This window comes from Medicago truncatula, chromosome 3, assembly GCF_003473485.1.
Source record: "Medicago truncatula cultivar Jemalong A17 chromosome 3, MtrunA17r5.0-ANR, whole genome shotgun sequence".
Lineage (NCBI taxonomy): Eukaryota > Viridiplantae > Streptophyta > Magnoliopsida > Fabales > Fabaceae > Medicago > Medicago truncatula.
In genome coordinates this window covers 39,025,201-39,044,732 of record NC_053044.1, presented here as the reverse complement: position 1 = coordinate 39,044,732, position 19,532 = coordinate 39,025,201, and the positions used below count along the sequence as shown (strand labels likewise).

At 32.7% G+C, this 19,532-nt stretch overlaps 2 protein-coding genes across 4 annotated transcripts; both read right to left on the bottom strand.

Annotated features, from left to right (window-relative positions):
* Positions 1 to 1,267: 1,267 nt before the first annotated feature.
* Positions 1,268 to 4,582, bottom strand: LOC25489588 (protein ETHYLENE INSENSITIVE 3). The gene is made up of 2 exons (XM_013605618.3): positions 4,293 to 4,582; positions 1,268 to 3,630 (listed from the first exon to the last, which is right to left on the bottom strand). Exon 2 carries the CDS (start codon positions 3,482 to 3,484, stop codon positions 1,595 to 1,597), a length of 1,890 nt encoding a protein of 629 aa, XP_013461072.1. The 5' UTR covers positions 3,485 to 3,630; positions 4,293 to 4,582; the 3' UTR covers positions 1,268 to 1,594.
* Positions 4,583 to 9,298: 4,716 nt separating this feature from the next.
* Positions 9,299 to 19,255, bottom strand: LOC25489587 (L-ascorbate oxidase). Of its 3 annotated transcripts, XM_039831500.1 has the most exons (6): positions 18,934 to 19,255; positions 18,712 to 18,804; positions 18,208 to 18,420; positions 15,403 to 15,597; positions 9,713 to 9,859; positions 9,299 to 9,603 (listed from the first exon to the last, which is right to left on the bottom strand). In XM_039831500.1, the coding sequence occupies exons 1-6, from the start codon at positions 19,195 to 19,197 to the stop codon at positions 9,595 to 9,597; spliced, it is 921 nt and encodes a 306-aa protein (XP_039687434.1). In that variant the 5' UTR covers positions 19,198 to 19,255; the 3' UTR covers positions 9,299 to 9,594. The 3 variants fall into 3 exon arrangements, with proteins under 3 accessions (XP_039687434.1, XP_013461071.3, XP_039687433.1); XM_013605617.3 differs by lacking the exons at positions 9,299 to 9,603; positions 9,713 to 9,859 and adding an exon at positions 10,975 to 12,392; XM_039831499.1 differs by lacking the exons at positions 9,299 to 9,603; positions 9,713 to 9,859 and adding an exon at positions 10,975 to 11,723.
* Between the last annotated feature and the right edge of the window lie 277 nt (positions 19,256 to 19,532).

Sequence of the window (19,532 nt, the reverse complement as noted above, 5' to 3'; positions counted from 1 at the left end):
TCTCTCTCATACTCACATTATCCTCTTATTCTCCCTCTTCCTTTTTCTCTTTCCATTGTTTTTGACCAATGAAAAGAGAGAAAATAAGTTGTCACAAAAGTCGTCTCATATGATATTTTAAATAACACTACTCTTATCTTATTAATTAACAACCCATCTTTTTTCGTAAAAAAAAAAAAAAAAAACTTATCTTTCAAAAAAAATAAAATTATATGGTGCAGTACACAATTTTTTTCTTGCTCTGCCATACTTTTCTTTTTCACTTTTTTCTCGGTCAAAATTAGAACATGAATTATTTTTTCTGAAAGGAAACTTGAATTAAATTTTAAAATCTCTAGTTCTTATTCTTATTTATTGAGAGAGAATATATGGTCTGCAAATGTATTTATAGGATCTTTCAAAAAAAAAAAAAGTATTTATAGGAGGAAATAGGCTCAACCTCACCTAAAAAAAAAAGTATACATGCCCTTTTTCAAAGCATTTTGTTAAAGAAGGACAATGTTTTTTCCTATTTTCAGATGGTAAGTATTTCTCAAAATATGTAGTGAATCAAATCCATGTATGCTCGATCAAATTTGAAGATAGGATTAGAACTTATCCAAAATTCGTTGGACTATTTCTTAGATGATCATTTTGATTTATTATACTCAACTCAAATTTTTTTAATAGTTCTCCTCAAAGTCAAATCAAAGACACTATTACCGTCAACTTTTTTTGAAGAAAAATGACCAAATTTTTTAACACGTGCTGATTTTATTTCACGGCACATTTTTATAATACTTGAGCCAAATAATCTACTAACTTTTTAGACAAGTACCTCAAGCATCAAAGAAAAGCATGAGTTATGCAAACTCAAGAGCATAAAGTACAAAAGTTGAAAGGTTAAACTAGGCACCTAAAAAGATAAACACTATGTGTACACATATTATTCATCAATTTTAAGTCACTCACGAGATATGACCCTTTCAATTGTCCTATGAACAGCCACATTCAATGGTGATGAAGTGATGAACAATGAAAAAACCATTTTTGATTGACAAATGACTCAAAAAAGATGTAAACAATCATGTCCTTCAAAAAAGAGACCCCACCACACAAGCATACAAACTCATCACGCAATCCAAAAGCCATTCAACTTAGAATCTGCCAAACAAGGGTCCCATTTCACATGGGAATAGGATATGCATGAGAAAAAAGATTCAATAAAAGGACAAATTATTTCATCTATCCAACAATTTTACCCACAACAGGGCCATACATATGATGGTGTAACCAAATTTTAGTATTCTTATTTATATCACAAGTCTTACATAACATAGTAACAACAAGACTTCACTGAATTAAGAACAAAAACATAGACTAAACAAAACAAGCTTTTATTATTATTATAACCCCATATCATACCTAAGGACAAGCATAAAAATAAAATCTAGTTTTTCTAGGACTACTACAGGATTACATGTGAAGAAAATTGAATACACCTTTTTGGCCCAAAGGGAAACTTCACATGATATGATATGGGTGGCCAAACTTTGAAAGAAAATAAAAAGAGTTCAAGATAAATAAAAGAGTATGAAGATTCCAGTTGTTAAATTCACTGGTACCATACTGATGAAATATCTGGCTGTTTCTGAAGATGATCCATGATGCCTACTCCATGCATATCTCCCTTGAACTCATAGGATGTCAAATCACAATGTGGTGGGGACCCAAACATTAAATGGAAATTATTGTTGTGATTCTGATTGTGATTGTGATTGTTCTCAAAGGGAGAATTCAAAGCTTTGAACCTTTGGTCAAATTGACCTTCATCTCTTGCAAACATGTGATGATGATTGTTATTGGACATGTTGGTTGCTTCAAACATGTTTCCTTCCATCACCATTCCTTGACCCCTGAAGTAATTCTGCTGCTGCAGCTGCTGAATGCTGCTAGCTTGCGGTAAGATGTGATTTTCCGTTGCAGCTAAGTGGTTGCCAGAATCATAGACAGTCATGAGGCCACCAATACTTTTCTCACCATCTTCAGAAACTCCAAGTCCAGTTATGTCAATGGAAGGTGGAACCATATTAACAGACTGAGCCATCATAGGTTTCGGTTGAACGAATGATTGAGGAGGATATATGACTGGTTTTACCTCATTAGCATGAAAACTTGGACCACCAAAATCTGATGAAGAAGAGCCTCTATATGGACAACTCAATTGATGAGTGTCCCTAGAAGCCCTGTCTGGAAAACCGATGTGAGCTTGGCTATAAGGACATGTAGAGTGTTGGCAAGTGAAAATTTTCGGATCCATCATGTTAAACTCGCCAGAGATCTTCCGCTTCCTCACGAAATCCAAGTTGGTCACAGCCTCTTCCTTCATTGCGAAAGTCTGCTGAAATGGCAGTCTTACACCTCTCATCCTCTCCATCAACCCGATGTTGGATTGATGGAGAAGATTCTCAGGTTTCCGTTCCTCCACATCAAAATTCGGCTCCTCTTCTCCCCCATCGACATCATACTCATTGCCTTCATTGATGCCGAAAGGTCCAGCTGGGACAAATGGGGGGATATAATCAGGATAAAGCTCCCGCGCTAAGGCCTCCTCTTGATTGACGATTGCAAGCCAGGTTGCACTTTCCTTAGCCGTCATTTTGTCTTGAAGGCATTTGGATTGCCTTACAAGCTTGCGAATTTTGGCAATGTCGGGTGACATGTGCTTGATGACAGCAGTCAGAACTCCAACCTTCCAGGCCTTCTTCAGATCATGAGGTTTCTTATAAGGCGGAGGACATTGATCTTTCGGTAAACCAATTTGGGGCCACCACTCTTCCTTCCCAGTAGGCCACCATGGAGGAGGAACACCCTTCTCCAATGGAAACCGCCTCTGAGGGGGATCACAGTGTTGCATGAGTGCAGATAAGAGAGAACCCAAGGTTGTGTCCTGCAGCTCTTGCAAGGTATGAGGGGTTGGACCAATAGGATTGCCTCCATCATTCTTCCCCGGAATTGCATTGTCAGCTTGGTACTTGGATATGGCAGCAGGACCGTTGCGGTCAAACCTAACCTTATCCTTCCACCATTCGCGGAGATTATCCGATGCCCCAGTCACAGGCTTCCCTTTCTCGGGAATTATCCCGTAAACAAACCCTTGAGCCTTGCAAACCTCCATCATTTTCAGCATGTACTTCAAGATTCCATCTTGAGCCCTTGACATCTTTTTCCTCCTTGCCTGTTCCTGGGATTGCCTCTGCTTAGCCGCATCGGATCCTTCCTTCGGTTTGACTTGCTCCTTTAATCGCTTGAGGAGCACCTTATCCCTCCACATCCTCCTCTCAAGCTCAGCAACATCAATGTCATCGTCACTGTAATCTTCGTCAACCATCGCCTCAGGTTCAGTTAGCCGGGCGGTAATATCCCCTTCAACTTGGGGCTGCTGAGCAGAAAACGCATCAAGATCACCAGACATAGCCATCTCATGATCAAACATCATCATCATTTTCCAAGGTAAAATAACCCTGAAGATAGCCAAAAAAATCCAAAAATAATAATATGGATTCAACCTACAAACTTATGATGACACCAACTATCACTGTTCACCAGTTCAAGTCAACAAATTCTGCAAATTTGATGACAATTATAAACCTGCCAACACCAATAAAACAGAGAAAAATTAAGCACAGTACAAAAATCAAATATTTTCCACATAATAAAGAATTTCCAGATCAGAAAATATAAACTAGTATCTTCAATATATATCCACCAAAAACTCAAAACTTCCAAATTAGATTTTTTTTTTCTTCTTTCACATCCAACAAAGCTATAAACCTTAATAGAATATCATTAAAAAACTCAAATTCGCCAATTGCCAATAAAAAATATCAATTGATAAAGTATTAAAATTTCCCGCTTTCATCCAAAGACAAATAGATCAGGGCAATTACCAATATCACAAATCAAATTTCACCCTTGAATCAAAAAAATCAAAGTACAAGTAAACATAAGGAAATATACCATGATATCGGTGATCAGAAAAATATTCATCTTTCAAGGAAAAAAAAATACATTAAGTAAAAACAAAAACATGAGTTAAATTGATGAGGAAAATTACAAATCCAATAACTACAACAATTTTAGCAAGCTATGAATAAAAAAAAAAACAGCATAAACAAATAAAAACAGAGACTTTAACAGAATAATAGCATAATGAAAATGAAAACAACACTAACGAAAACAAGAAAAACACAAGCTAATGAAGATAAGCAGGCAAAAGGGTAAGCAAAAAACTAAAAAAGATAGAATTTTACCTAATGATTCGGAACTGGGTTTTGAAAGTCAAATGAAGAAGAAGAAAATGAAGGATGAAGAAGAAACAGAACAGAACAGAGGAGAGAGAAAATGAAAAAGGGAGTTTAGTTTAGAGTTTAAACATTATCCCGATTTTAATGCATTATGAAAGTGGGGGCTGTCCTAGGTGAATGTGAAGAGGGTGGTGGGTTATTATTGGTGGGGTAAACCCAATTTTGAGGAGAGAAAAAGCAAGTAGTGGAGTGAGAGAGAGATATTTTACTACTACTACTATACTCCACTTTGTAATTTGTGATTTTGTGTGTTGGTCTTAAAGAATAGACCCCCTTTATATAATCTTTTTAGGACAATATAATATTATTAATTTATCTTTTTTTTTTTATTTTTTTTAGGGATTATTCTTTTTTATGATAAAAATAAATAAAAATCTAATTTGTCTAAATTGAGCCATTAATTTATAGAATCAGTTGATAAATAATTTATCAGTTGATATTATCCATAAATACTTACTTAATGAAAAGCGCGTAAAATCGCTTTTTTTGACGAAAAGCGCGTGAGTATTCGGTTTTAATTTTTTGCTATCTTTTGTTTGTTCGTTCTAGAAGGGTCAAATACCGTTAGGATTTCCATAAGTGAAAAATTAATTTTAATTAATTTAATTTTGTTTAAACTTGGAAAAGCGAATAACGAAATCATGTAAATAACTGTTGTAGTGTTTTTTTCTCGAAAACTTCAATACTTTTCAGTTTCGTTATAGATGTGTCCTTTCATCGATTAGAGATGGTTCGGTAACTTCAATCGGTCATGATTAAAATTTCTCCAAAATGTTTGCATGTTCTTATGTTAGAATTGAATCCGACGTACCATGTAAATGGTCATTGATATCATTGTTACTAATAATAATTTTTCATCTTTCAATTTAAAAAAAATTGAAATTCAACATTGACGTTGACTAATTTAATATTATATTAGTAACCACATTTTTTTAATATTAATTTTTTTTTAATCGGATTTTTAATATTAAATTAATTTATACATTTAATATTTTAAAGTCAATTCAAATCTTAAATTAACTTTATTTTTTTACGATAAATTAATTTTGCTATCTTATATTTGTTCATTCTAGAAGGGTCAAATACCGTTAAGATTTCCGTAAGAGAAAATTAATTTTAATTGATATAATTTTGTTTAAAATTGAAAAAACGAAATCATGTAAATAAATGTTATAGTGTTTTTTTCTCGGAAACTTCAATGCTTTTCGGTTTTGTTATAAATGTGTCCTTTTAGCGATTAAAGATTGATCGAGACCCTCAATCAATCATGATTAAAATTTCTCCGAAATGTTTGTTTGTTCTTACAGTAGAATTGACTCTGACGTACCCATGTAAATCGTCATATCATTGTTACTAATAATAATTTTCCTTTCATTTTTTTTTTTTTGAAATTCAACATTGACTAATTTAATATTATATTAGTAACCACATTTTTTTCCTAGTAAGTTTAGCTCAGTTGGTATGAACAATGTATAATATATGCAAGCTCCGGATTCAAACCCCGACCAAAAAAAAAAAGTAACCACATTTTTTAATATTATATTAATTTATACATTTATTATTTCAAAGTAAATTCAAATCTTAAATTAAAACTTTTGTAAAAAAAAATCTAAAATTAATTTTATTTTTTGACGATGTATTAATTTAATCTACATGGCATAGATTGGGTTTATCCTTTGTTTTTTTTTTTTCACCTTCTCTCTATCTTCTTTGTGTGGGGACACGTCCTCTCTAGTTGAAATTGGATAAAACCAAATTGACCAATTTATTTATTTGTTCTTTTTACAAAAGACCAATTAATTTATGATAAGACACACACAAACATACACACGTACTACAGTTCAAAAACGCCAGTAGTAGCAGATAGTTTTTTAGATAAGTTGTAGTAGAAAAAAGGACTGGAAAAGCATTTTTATTTTAATAGAAAAAGGACCCAAGTTTTAATTCAGTTCCATGGAAAAGCACTTTTACCAATTAATCAGTTCAGCTTAATATGTCAAATACTGATTTTTCCTGTTAATGGATTATTTCGCTTCTAGTCTAGTATCTTTAAAATGTGGTTAAGCTTTCGCTTTTTTAATATTTTTTTCCTTATTGATGGTGGAAGTTGGGTTCATTCAAATACACCGTTATTGGCAAAAATTTACCTTTGGATTTCAATTATCGGGTAGATACAGATTTTAAAAATCCATATCCCATTTGTGTTCATAAAAGTGTTTTATCCTTAATTTATCTTTATATTTTGACAAATAATTTATTTATATTCTATCTTATAGAAGTTTCTATATGATTTGTACAACTTAGTTCCGAGTAAATATGCAATTACCTCCGAAATTGTAAGTTTCGTCAATTACCCTAAATTAACAAAATTTCAGTTATCCCCTGAAATTGCACGTTAATCAATTTACCCCTTCCGTCAAATTCTTATGTTAGTCAACACGGCGTTTTACAAATACCCTCTGAACTTAATATTTTTTTTTTCTTATGTAAAAGAGGGACCAAAAGTGAAGATAAATTTTTTTTTGGGAATTAAAAGTTGAAGAAATTTTTTAGAGGGACTAAAATGAAAAGTTGGTATATTTACAGGGACCATAAATATATTTAACCCTAGGGAAAAAAAATATAAATTTTCAAATTCGGGGGGTATTTTGCACTTAGATGCAAAACTTCTGGGGGTGTTTGCAAAACATTATGTTGATTAATAGAAGAATTTGACGGAGGGGGTAAATTGATTTATGTTGTACAATTTCATAGGATAATTGAAGTTTTGTTAATTTCAAAGGATAATGGACGAAACTTACAATTTCGAGGAATAATTGCATATTTACTCATTTAGTTGCTAGTTAGAAAGACATTGATGTGAAGGGAGTATAAGTTTGAATTTAAAATTCTCTATTTCTTACATTTAAGGTAGTATAAGTTTTTAGTCCCTATAAATATTCACAGTTTTGCTTTTAGTCCATATAAAATAAAATTACATTTTTTAGTCCCTATAAAATTTTTCAGTAGCATTTTTAGTCCCTATAAATTTTTCCATCAGCACTTTTAGTCCCTGTCAAAAATTTTCATCAACAATTTTGGTCCCTAAAATGCTTAAGAAAAATGTCACAAGGACTAAAAAGTATGATTTTCTTTTGTAGGGACTAAAAACAAAACTGTGAATATTTATAGGGACTAAAAACTTAATTGACCCTTATATTTATAAGGTTATTAAGTTTTTAGTCCTATAAATATTCACAGTTTTGTTTTTAGTCTTTACAAAATAAAATCACACTTTTTAGTCCTTATAAAATTTTTCATCAGCATTTATAGTCCCTATAAAATGTTACATCAGCACGTTTAGTCCCTGTCAAAAATTTTCATCAACTGTTTTGGTCCCTAAAATGTTTAAGAAAAATGTCACAGGGACTAAAAAGTGTGATTTTATTTTATAGAGACTAAAAACAAAACTGTGAATATTTATCGGGACTAAAAACTTAATTAACCTTAAATATAATGTTCTAAAAAATTGATACACCGTTTTTCAGGTCCAATCTGCTACGTATATCAACATGATTTCTTTTAAATTTTTCAAAATGCTGATACAAAGTTTTCATAACACGACGATATCATCAACATATAATTTAATACAATTCAGAAATGACTTAAAATCAATACTTACACATCTAGATAATATTTTCTCTAAAAAAAATCTAGATAATATTTTAGTTGGGTTATGTTTGGAATTGAGTAAAATTAGATAAGATTAGATATCACCGCAAAAAAGAAGAAGATAAGATTAGATATAAATTCAAAGTTAATTTTAAATTTATAGGATTTGACTTGATTTTGAAATCAATTTTATACTTAAAACTCATTAAAAATAAAGGCATCACATTTTTTTTTACATGATTAGTTTATTTTTTTATGATTATTTTTATAGAATCATTCTTATTTTTTGATAATTTTATCTCTTTTTTAATTTTGTTTTTGACAAAAAAAATTAAAAGGTAAAATAAAGTAAACAATAATAATAATAATTCTATTGTGAGAAATATCGTATGCAATTTTTATTTTTGGTATAAATCCACCTCCTTATAATAAGTATGTAATTAAAAAATATTCAAAATAATGATTTTCTAGAAAACTTTTATGTATTTTTTTTCGAATACTTTTATATATGTAAATGTAAATTAAAGTAATTATTTTATTTTATGCCAAATACCACTTTTGGTCCTTTTAGTTTGAAAAATCAAGTAAATCCTTTAACTTGTGCTAATATGGCTGTTAAGTTGCTGACTTGTATCAAAACGATGAGTTTCAAAGCTCCAAGTAGTCAAAATATTGCATTTAATGGTCACAAATGACCATTAATAAGGCAAGAAAGGCAACTATTGACAATAAGAACCGCCTTTCTAACCCTATAAATGATCATTTGTGACATTAAATGCAGCTTTTGGCATCATGGAGCCTTTATAACGCAACATATTGATCAAAATCAACAATTTAGCGGCCACATCAACATCAGTTAAACGAAGATTGATAACAGAAGTGATAGTGAAATAGTTTATCAACTAAAAAGACTTATTTAAAATTTTTAAAAAGTTAATGGATTAACTTAAAAATTCTTTCAAACTAAAAGATATTTGACCTTTATTTTAATTACTACTGTATAAAATTCGTAGAACCCACGAGGACACATAATGGATATGTGTTCGCTTGATTATTTAGAAAAACAATTACAATTTTGTTATAGAAGATACATTGAATAAATTTGTTTATGAGCATTCCAATTTTTATTTAGAAGCTAAACAAATTATATTAACAAACCAACACAAATTTCTCTAGCACAAAGTGCATCAAAGAAAGTTAAAGTATCTAAAAATTACAATGAGAAAATCCACAAGCAACCTAAAAACATATTAAAGAAATTAACCTCCAAATTGAATACTTAAAATAAAAAACAACATAATAAAATTTATACCACCAAAATGCTTGGAGTTTAACATTTTTTAATAAAGGTAGAAGTTGTTCCGATTTATTGTGAAAATGTCTCATATTTCGGTCCTTCCAAGTTGTTAAAAGAGTTGAAATTCAGATAATATTAAAAGTCAGACGAGACATGTTGGAATAATCTCTAAGACCTCCAAATTGAAGAAAATGCTCAAATATGGAACACTGAAGAGTCGTTGAGATGTCTAACCATTCAGATATTTAAAGTCAAAGTTGCCCATAAAAAGTACAAGAAAAGAACAAATGATCTTGATCATCAACCAATCTGCAAGCCACCGAACAAAAAGAATAATTATAATCCAAGATATTTCTCCTAAACCGATCTTTGTAGTTGCTAATCTATTCAGGAACAAACGTCAAAAAAAAATATTTACCTTAAGCGGAATTTGCTTAAGCCATAAAACATGATTGCAACGGTCATCAATTGCCACATCCGAACTGGTCAAGCGATTATAAGCACTTTTGACAGTGTACCTGTGAGAAGAATACAACTTCCAAATCCACATGGCCGACACACCAACCTGCAAAACCAGAAGTGAAAGCTGCTTCAACACTCCCTCACCAACCTCTCCTCCCACGCAAACAGTCTCTTTTTCCACTTCTACGCCTCACCATTAACCTCCTAACCCAAAGAGAACATCTCCGCAACAACGACACATTTATTAATAGCAAGATCAAACAATCTAGCATATCTAACATAAAGAAACACCATCCAACCAAGGACCCTATTAGAACAACGAAGAAACCCTATCCCCCCATCCATGTAGAAATATTATCCAACAACCACGAATCATCTAACAAACCGCTCCCCTCCTAATATAGTTCATGTTTTGCCACCACACTGAACCCCCTCCACCACCAACACATAACCGCCCCCTCCACATCATACTCCGCACACAACAGAGTATATCACAAGCTTCCCCTTTCCTCCAATTTCTTCCACATCCATTTTTCAAGAAGAGAAAGATTAAACTCCTTTAGCCTCCTAACCCCTGAACCTCCATTCTCCCTATGACAAGTAAGTCTAACATATTTACCTAAGACAATTTTCTAACATCCTCACCCCACCCCCACCTCCCAAAATAAATCCTATATATTTATTTAATTACAAATAAGTCTAACTTATTAAATTACATATATGTCTCAATTATTTATTTAATCTTTCATATGTTTGTCATAAGTGTGTGACCTTGTAGGTTCACGTAATGTTGACAATAATATTAAGTTACACTGTTTAATATTATAAATAGTGAGAAACATCTAGCAGTACATCACTACTACCACGTGACAGAAATGTCAAGTGATTTGACATAACATGTTCGAGACGGGTATACAACACTATCACTATAAGAAGAGCCTATGAATCACACATAAAAAACTATGTAGCATTTGCATAGCAGCCCAACCAGTAATAAATATTTTCGAATATTTATACCTATTTAAAAATTTGATAACTTTTTATCCATGATTATGAGATGTGGTCATTTGTCTACCCACACAATAGTATTTACGTCCTACAACAATTTCATTACACACAGTAAAACTCTTGACTGCAGACACTTTAAGAATAATGTTATTTAATTTAATGAAGTCTCCTTAGAGAAATTGAGAGAGGAGATAGATGCAATACGGATTGTAAATCTATTATTCTCATAAAGTGAATAAAAATGAATATTACAAGTTACAACCTTTTATACTATCAGAAATCATTTGTACAAATAACTTGTTAGACAAGCTTTTAACTCTGTAACTAACAAACTATAAAACAGTTACCAATTTTACTCTTTCTTGATTAATCCTTTACACCACATCTTTCTCATAAATGAATATGTTACACAAATTTGCAACAAAAATAAACACCCCTATATATTATTCACAAGGGGAGTTGGATAAATGGCCTAATAATACTAGAGAAACAATGGATAACAATAACTCAACAAAACCACCCATAAATTGATGATAACTTAGAGTAGAAAGAAAGAAAATCACTCTTAGGAAATTAAGGTTTGACATGAGTAACTAGTCTCAATGAAGGGTATCATTTAGGAGCATCTTGGCTGTAGCACCACAAGTAAGAGCTTCTGTAGGTACTTTCCTAATTTTATGAACACCTTCAGCAAAAATAACACCCATTCCCATATGCAAATGTGGTTCAATGTGACAATGAAATGCCCAAACACCAGGGTTATCTGCCTTAAACCTTAATGCAGTCCAACCATACGGAAATACAACCACGGTGTTCCTCAAAGGTGCGCGTGTCAAATTGAAACTTTTCGCATCAAGTGGTTTGAATTTCCCTTCTCCATATCCCAAAACCCAAAAATCATGTCCATGCAAATGCCATGGATGAATTTCACTACCATTCCCATGTAACTGGTTTGCATTCTGTAGTATCACATCAACAATCTCATCTTTATTAAACATGTAAACACCGTTACCGGTAGTTGTATTTGGATTAACTGGATTTTTAAATATGTCGTAATCCTTTGGAAATGTCTCTGGTGGTGGATTTTTATCAAATGTATTGTTTAGTTTATATTTGATTGCTCCTAAGTAAGGTGTTGTTGGTAATGTTAATGAAACATTGTTAATAGCCCATTTTGTGAAACTGCCGATTCGGTTTTGTGTGTTGAGGAGTAGAATCCTGCGGTGTGAGAATTTTGGTGGCTGTGGAGTTCCCATTTTGGAAATGATTTGTTTTGTGAATGCTTTGCTATGTTTGGTATCATTCCATAATGGAGTGATTGGTGGTGGTGAGTTTGGGATAAAAGAAAAGACAGAGTTTGTTTTGTTTGTTAAACCTTGTGGCGTGTTTGGTTTTCTACCTCTAACACCGATTGATGCAGAGATTGTTTTGTAGTTAAGGATTGTTAGGGCTTGTGGTGTGTTAGGTTTTCTACCTCTAACACCGATTGCAATCCAGTAGTTTTTTGTGGGGTTTTGGTTTGTTTTAATGAGTACTGAGTAGGTTTCACCTGAGTATATGTCTATGTCATCAACTGCAAATGGGTGCACGTAGTTTCCATCAGCTTCTACTACAAGTAGTTTGTGATTCTACGACATAGACAAAATATGGGGGCAATGTTAGTTGATGAAAGAATGATCTGATCTATGGTGAAATTCATGATGAAACTACTTAAATAATGATGAGAGTGGATCTTCTACATGAAATTTTTTTCACAAGACTACTAAAGCTGTCTTTGAAAAAAAAAAGTGGATAACCGATAAACTAGTTTTTGACTGATTATTAATTAAGTTTGTCTATTTCTCTTGTCTTAAGAGGATTGGTGATTATTAACAAAGCTTTTTGCTGTTCAAAAAACAAAAAACCGATAAATTAGTTTATAACGGATAATTGATAAATTAATTGGATCAAAAAACCGATAAATTTTTTTTTTTTTTTTGTAAGGTAATCTAGTGGTTAGAATTATCCTTTTCAATTAGAATAGATGGTGGTGTGGTGATTGACCTCAATGCTAATGGTTATCCCCAAGGTTCAACGAATGAATGAAGCTATGATCGTACCCGGATAGAAATGACGGTCTTCCTCTGATGTCTCCAAGCCGGCCATAATAGAATAGATAGGCAAAGCAGCCAATAGCAGTCTGTTTTAGCCTATCGATAGATAGTAGGTTGCTTCCAAGCTCAAACCATTTGAAACTGAATTGCTACTGTATTCTTGTTATTGATAGAGTGGTATTATCCGCCCCTGTCAAATAAAGTAGAGGGAGAGAAGGAAAAAGAGCAAAGGGTCTGGGTTCGAACCCCAACCCCTACATATAAAAATGCATATCCCTACCAACTGAGCCATATTCACAGGAACCTTAATTCCTCGTCTCTATATCCCTATACTAAGTCATCCTTATATCTTTTAAATTGTTTACATTTATTATGTAACACAATTGTTGATTTGAATTGAGATCATAAATTGAAGTTTGTAATCTTTGATTTGGATCTGAGTTACTACATAAGATCAAAACACGGGTAATCATGATAAAATAATATAGATCGAGTGAAGTACAAGTACATTATGACAAGGAGATTTAGACCAACAAAGTTTAATTTTAGCGAAATGAATTAGATTTTTAAAGCATCTTCAATGGGAGGTCCTTATTTAACAAGGATCACTCTCTGTTAAGTATCCTCCATTGGAGGAAGAAAAAATGAGTCAATATTAAGTAACATGTAACTATATAAGGATTTTCTCTCTCCTAGGCAACTAACGGGTCTCACATTTAAAAGAAATAATAAATAGTTGTTTTATATATTATTTTATCTATTTGTCATCATTTTAAATAAAATGTAATTCATGCAAATTATTATTTTTTTTAAATGAAAGAATGTAAAATTTGTAATGTTAATTTTTCCATTTTAAAATTATTAGCAAATGTGGCAGAAATTTGGATAGCTAAATGAGTAATCATAAGAATTTTGGATGTTGAATTGATTATTATTGAGATTCATTTCACTAAATAAAGATTAAAACTTCAAAAGAAAAGCTAATAATAAGATTAAGAGAGTGAAAAACTTGGTTTATTTTTTCTGTGTCAAAATCAAATTATCCAAGTCTCTATTTATAGAGAAAAAAAATCATGAATTTTGGTAAAAAAAAAAAAAACAATTATTTGCAATGAAATAATTGAGTCCAAAATATTGAGATGATAAGAATCGAAGCAGCCAATCGTAACATGCCAAGTGTCCCAGCTTTATCCAAAACACTTTCTCTCTCCGCGTTCCCAACACTCACACGCGCCCTATCGGCGAGTGCATCTCACGCGCCAGCTTTGCCCAACTGTAACGCGCCACGTGGCCTGACCGGGACAAATTTCAACATGTTTAACATCTTCATCATCTCTTTCCTCCACATCATTTTCAACAACCTCACTCCAATGGTTCAACATATTGAATCATGCTTTCAATAGGCTCATTGGACATGGTCTAAGTACTTTTATTAAAATATTATAAATAAGTGATGTGTAACGTGGGGTCCACTTAAGGAGTCCCTATTAAGGAACTACCATTGTGGATGCTCTTAAACGGGTTCTTAAATGAGTCTCACGTGTACACATCATTTATTTATAATTTTTTAATAGTAGTACCTAATAAACACTCGATCACTCCAACCAAGATCTCACACAAAGTTCTTAAATGGGACCCATTAATCAACTATCAATAACTTTATATCGTTATTCTCTAAAAAAAACTTTATATCATTATATTTCAACTTTTTAATATTAAAAAAGTGCGGGTCCCACTTAAAATTGGGGGGTCTTAAGTAAGACATCGGGTCTTATAAGACCCTGAAAAAGATTCTCTACATTGGAGGTACCTAATAGATACCGGGTCTTAAATGGTTAAGATCCTTCCGGTGAATATGGTCTTATAACCGGACAAACCAAGTGATTTTTATTGATCTATTGTTGGTAATAAATATTCTCATCTACTAAACATTTTTTTTACACAATCAAAGGAAATTTTATGAAAAAAAAATTCAAATATATTTTTCCAACATCATTGACCTGTTTTTTTAGGGAATTTATCTAGCCTATTAGAGCATCCACATTAGTAGGATCTTTACCATTTAAGATCCGGTACCTATTAAGTACCCCCATTGTGGAAAAAGAATTGGGGGTCTTTTAAGACCCAAAGTCTTACTTAAAACCCCTAATCTTAAGTGGACCCCACACCACTTTTAAATAAAATAATCATTATTTGAGTTGTTTTTGTTGTTTTTCATTAATAAATAGTTATTGGTGGGACTTATTTAGACATTTTGATAGATGATCTACATTGGAGAGATAACACTTGGATGACATAGAGTTGGGTGACATTGGTGACACTACCCTAAATGCTACCCATCCACATTGGAGAGGTTGAATACCTATTAGATACTATGGGAGAGTCTCCATTGTAGATGCTCTTAGTCAAATCTTTCTTACGCGGATTCACACTTTTTTTTTATTTTAATAACTCTAACTTCACACTGTTACCTAAATTAGTCCATTCGTTTTTTTTGGGACAAAGATGGGTCATTGGCATTGCTAGAAATAGATCAAAAACTTACTGAAATGGCCAAGTTGAGAGAAGCTAATGATGTTGTACTCGCAATCCTTATTCTGTAGGTCTTTTTTGGCTTCACTTGAAGAATCTCTGGTGCACATTCTTCATCTCCTTTAAAATTACATTGGGGTAGGGTGGTGTTCACAAATTTAGCTGCTAGGGAACAATTGAATTGTCCTCGTCCATTGATGAGCAGTGTCTGAAAAAGTTAATTACCATAGTGTGAGTGTGATAGGTTTTTTGAGAGCATAACATGTGATAGGTTAAAAAAGTTCTCAAAAATAAAATTAACTATGTGTTTAAAAAACTTTTGGTATACATGAATGATCCAGTGAAATATTTTTTATAATGGTTTTCTCTATATTACAATTGATGAATTGCAGAGAATTTATTCAACCACCAATAAGCAACATATATATACTAACTTGCCAGCGGAATAAAAATTAGTTTGTGGGTATCACTTGTAAATTCATTCATGTGACTGATTCTTGTTGAAGGTTGCATAGATTATGTACAATTCTTCAATGGTAGTATGTCCCACCTTTTATAATATACTTAGGATAAGGAGTACTATAATTCTATGTCTAGTTGAGTCCAAAAAATAAGGGATTCTACGTCTAGAAGGGCTCACCAATTCACTGTACTAAAATTGGTAAAAGTCTTCCACACAAAAAAAAAACTTGGTAAATGTCTAGAAGGTGATCCGCTCTCTCCTTTTCTTTTTCTTTTGGCCGCTGAGGGTTTGAATATTATGATGTCTTAAGATGGTGTCCGCTAATATTTTTGAGGGGTATGCAGTGGGATCAAATAATACTATGGTTGTTTCACACCTTCAATTTGCTGACGACACTTTGTTGTTAGGTGTCAAGAGTTAGGCCGATATTCGTGCTATGCGGGTGGTGTTGTTACTGTTTGGGGGGATGTCTGGGCTGAAGGTAAACTTTAAAAGTATGCTGGTTGGGGTCAATATTTCTGAGTCCTGGTTGGTTGAGGCATCATCAATTTTGAATTGTAAAGTGGGACAGGTGCCAATTTTGTATTTGGATCTCTCTATTGGGGGTGATCCTCGTAGGTTAGCATTTTGGGACCATGCGTTGCATACCATAAAAGTCTAGACAGTCAGTGTAAAAGTCGTTTTTATTTATTTTGGGGGCCGCTTGACACTGCTAAAATCCGTCCTGGGGGGGGGGGGGGGGGGGAGGGGGAGTGAGGATCTCAGGAAAATACCTTGAATTGGTTGGAACACTGTTTGCTTTCGAAAGGAGTATGGAGGATTGAGAGTTAGGCCGTTAAGGGAGTTTAATTTATCTCTGTTAGAAAAGTGGTGTTGGAGGATTTTAGTTGATAGTGGAGGTTTTTGGTATAGATTGTTGGCTTCTAAGTGTGGTGAGGAGGCAAGGAGATTGGAGGTTGGGGGCCGGAGTGATTCTTATTGGTGGAGGGAGGTGGTGAGGATTAGGGACGATGTAGGTGAAGAGGGGGATGTATGGTTGGTTTTCAGAGAGGGTGTCGCGAAAGGTGAGGGATGGGGCAGCTAACACCGAAAAAAGAATCATTCTACATAATAGAAAAAAAAGACTCATTTTATACCAGAACGATCATAATTAATAAGCAAACATCATGTGATAAAAACAAATAACATGATTTTTTTTTATATATAAATATTTAAAATAAGATTATGTTATTTGTTTTTATCGCATGGTGCTTGTTTATTAATTTCGATCATTTCAATGTAGTCTTATAACCATATTTTCTGGTACGTGGAATATGAGTCTTTTTTGGGTGTTAATATTTTTTCTTTCGGTGAATTGGAATGTGAGAGTCTATTATTTCCCAATTTTCTTTTCTTACTTGTAATGTCACATGTGTGTGATTTGTTTATTTCAATTATTTTATTGGGTTTACAAATCAAATGCATTATAGGAAAAAGGAAAATGTTACATAGACACCATTTATTCTCATACACCCTTCTACACCCCATGCACTAGGAAGAGAGAAGAGAAGATGAAAGAGGAAGTGTGCTTGTGTAAGGTCCACATGACCACGTGTCACATTTTTATGTGGGTGTCAAATGGTGTATTGCCACATAAGGATGTCTATGTATCATTACTCTAGGAAAAAAGGAACTTGTGAATATGGTGCATATGTAACAAATAAAGAGTACCATTGACGATGATGAAAAGAATTATTAATATGTTTTGATGGTGTCTAAGGTTCGAATTCCGGACTTTGCATGTATTATGCATTACGCTTATCAACTGAGCTAAGTTCACGGGGACAAAAAATTATTAATATTAAAATGGTTTAAGAGTGGACATTTACCAATTTTAATAAAAGATAAATTTTAAAATAATAAAAATTGAGAATGAATATAATTTTTTTTTAAGGGGAAATATAATATTTCTTAAAATTACTAAAAATAGTAAGAGACATTTTAAATACGTGGACCGTGTCTATATAAGACATCGCCTTAACGTTTAAGATATTCCTAGAAATTATCGTAAGCGTGGGAGGGCAGAGGGTAATTACATATACACGGATTTATTCCCACTTCTATGGAACCTTTTTTCCACCATTTTCTTTGGAAATAAAACAAGAAAAATAAGGAAGTTATTTGTTATCTACCCGTATTATATCCAAAAATAAAATTTAATAACTTGTTTTTTAAGTAAAATTTAATAACTTTGTAGCTGACAAAAATACATGTTTGCTATATAAGTTTTGAAGAAAAGAATTATCAATAAAATAAAAGTAAATTGAATGAACATGATGTATCTTTTTGTATATATAAAAAGTTGAATGTATATACCTGTGGTTCACCAATCCATCTCATTGGGGCAGAAGAGAGGCCAACCTCTTGTTCATGTGAACTTGTGTGCCACAGATCACTAAGGAGCAGATTGAACTCACCATCGTAATGAAATGGCTCTCTTTGGCTCTTTGGTAAATCCACTATTAGAGAACCATACAACCCTGCTGCTCTTTGCATACCATAGTGTCCATGATAGAAATATGTACCACTCTGTACCATATAATGAAACACCCACCCGTTAAAGCAATATTAAACTATATATAAAATAAACACATAGTTGGGTAGAACATTCAATATGTTGAGGTGTGAGTTCGAATCCGCAATTTCTTACTTACGGGCACTCGGTGTATGTGAGTTATGCCATGAAACTATTTGAAAGGAAAAAAAAATACACACGGAAACAAAACAACAAAAGAGAAACATGAAGAAATACCACTAATGCAATGCACAAAAGAGAAACATGAATATGGAAACAGGAAGAGGAGGAAATTCATTAATCACCTTGTCAACTTCGAATTTGTATTGAAAAGTTTCTCCTGGATTTATAGCACACTGAGATATTGCAGCAGTTCCATCAGCCCAAGGAGTTCCACGCTGCAAACATTATTGTATAGATATTATTATATTAACCACAACGTATTAAAAAATGCAATGTTAACTACAAATTAGACTGGTAGTATGTTCCATAACTAGAACCACTAGAACAAGAGAAAGAAAATTTACCTGTCTGATTCCATGCCAGTGAATAACAGTTCCTTCAGTAGAAAGCTTGTTGGTGACATTAATGACAAGGGTGTCACCAACTTCAGCTCTAATAGTTGGGCCAGGAAACTGACCATTGATTCCCATCACAACATGCTCTAAGCAATCTGGTTTTTTGTATATGTATTCAACATCGAACTCGTAGTTTCTTTCTTTTGCTCCAAATGATAACTCAAACACTCCAAACAAGTTACACCAAACAAAAATGGCTCTCAACAACCTCATTCTTGCTAAGCTTGCTAGCTTTTGCTCAGAGATAGACCGAGTCTTAATTAGGATTATTTTTATCTACTACAAATGAAATGAACGACGGATTAATGTGAATATTTATTTATAAGAATAAGTAGTGCTGTATCTCGTAGGCTGTCACATACATCGGACTCATTATTTTAATCTACCAAAGAGTGTGTAACAAATATTAGTCCTTCCTTCTTTCAAAAAAAAAAAAGAAAAAAAAATTATTAGAGCCTGTTTGAAACACTTCTCAAAAACATTTTTTTAGTTTTTAAAAACTTAAAAATTAAAAACTTTTATCTAAACTATTTTTTAAAATTACAGTT

What these genes read in the sequence shown, in the direction of transcription:
- LOC25489588 (XM_013605618.3), bottom strand. Translation starts at nt 3,484, where the DNA reads ATGATGATGATGTTTGATCATGAGATGGCTATGTCTGGTGATCTTGAT.
- LOC25489587 (XM_013605617.3), bottom strand. Translation starts at nt 19,197, where the DNA reads ATGAGGTTGTTGAGAGCCATTTTTGTTTGGTGTAACTTGTTTGGAGTG. An exon ending in ACTGGCATGGAATCAGACAG is followed by an intron (nt 18,805 to 18,933) that starts GTAAATTTTCTT and finishes TAATGTTTGCAG; the next exon opens with CGTGGAACTCCTTGGGCTGA. An exon ending in GATGGATTGGTGAACCACAG is followed by an intron (nt 15,598 to 18,207) that starts GTATATACATTC and finishes TAACTTTTTCAG; the next exon opens with ACACTGCTCATCAATGGACG.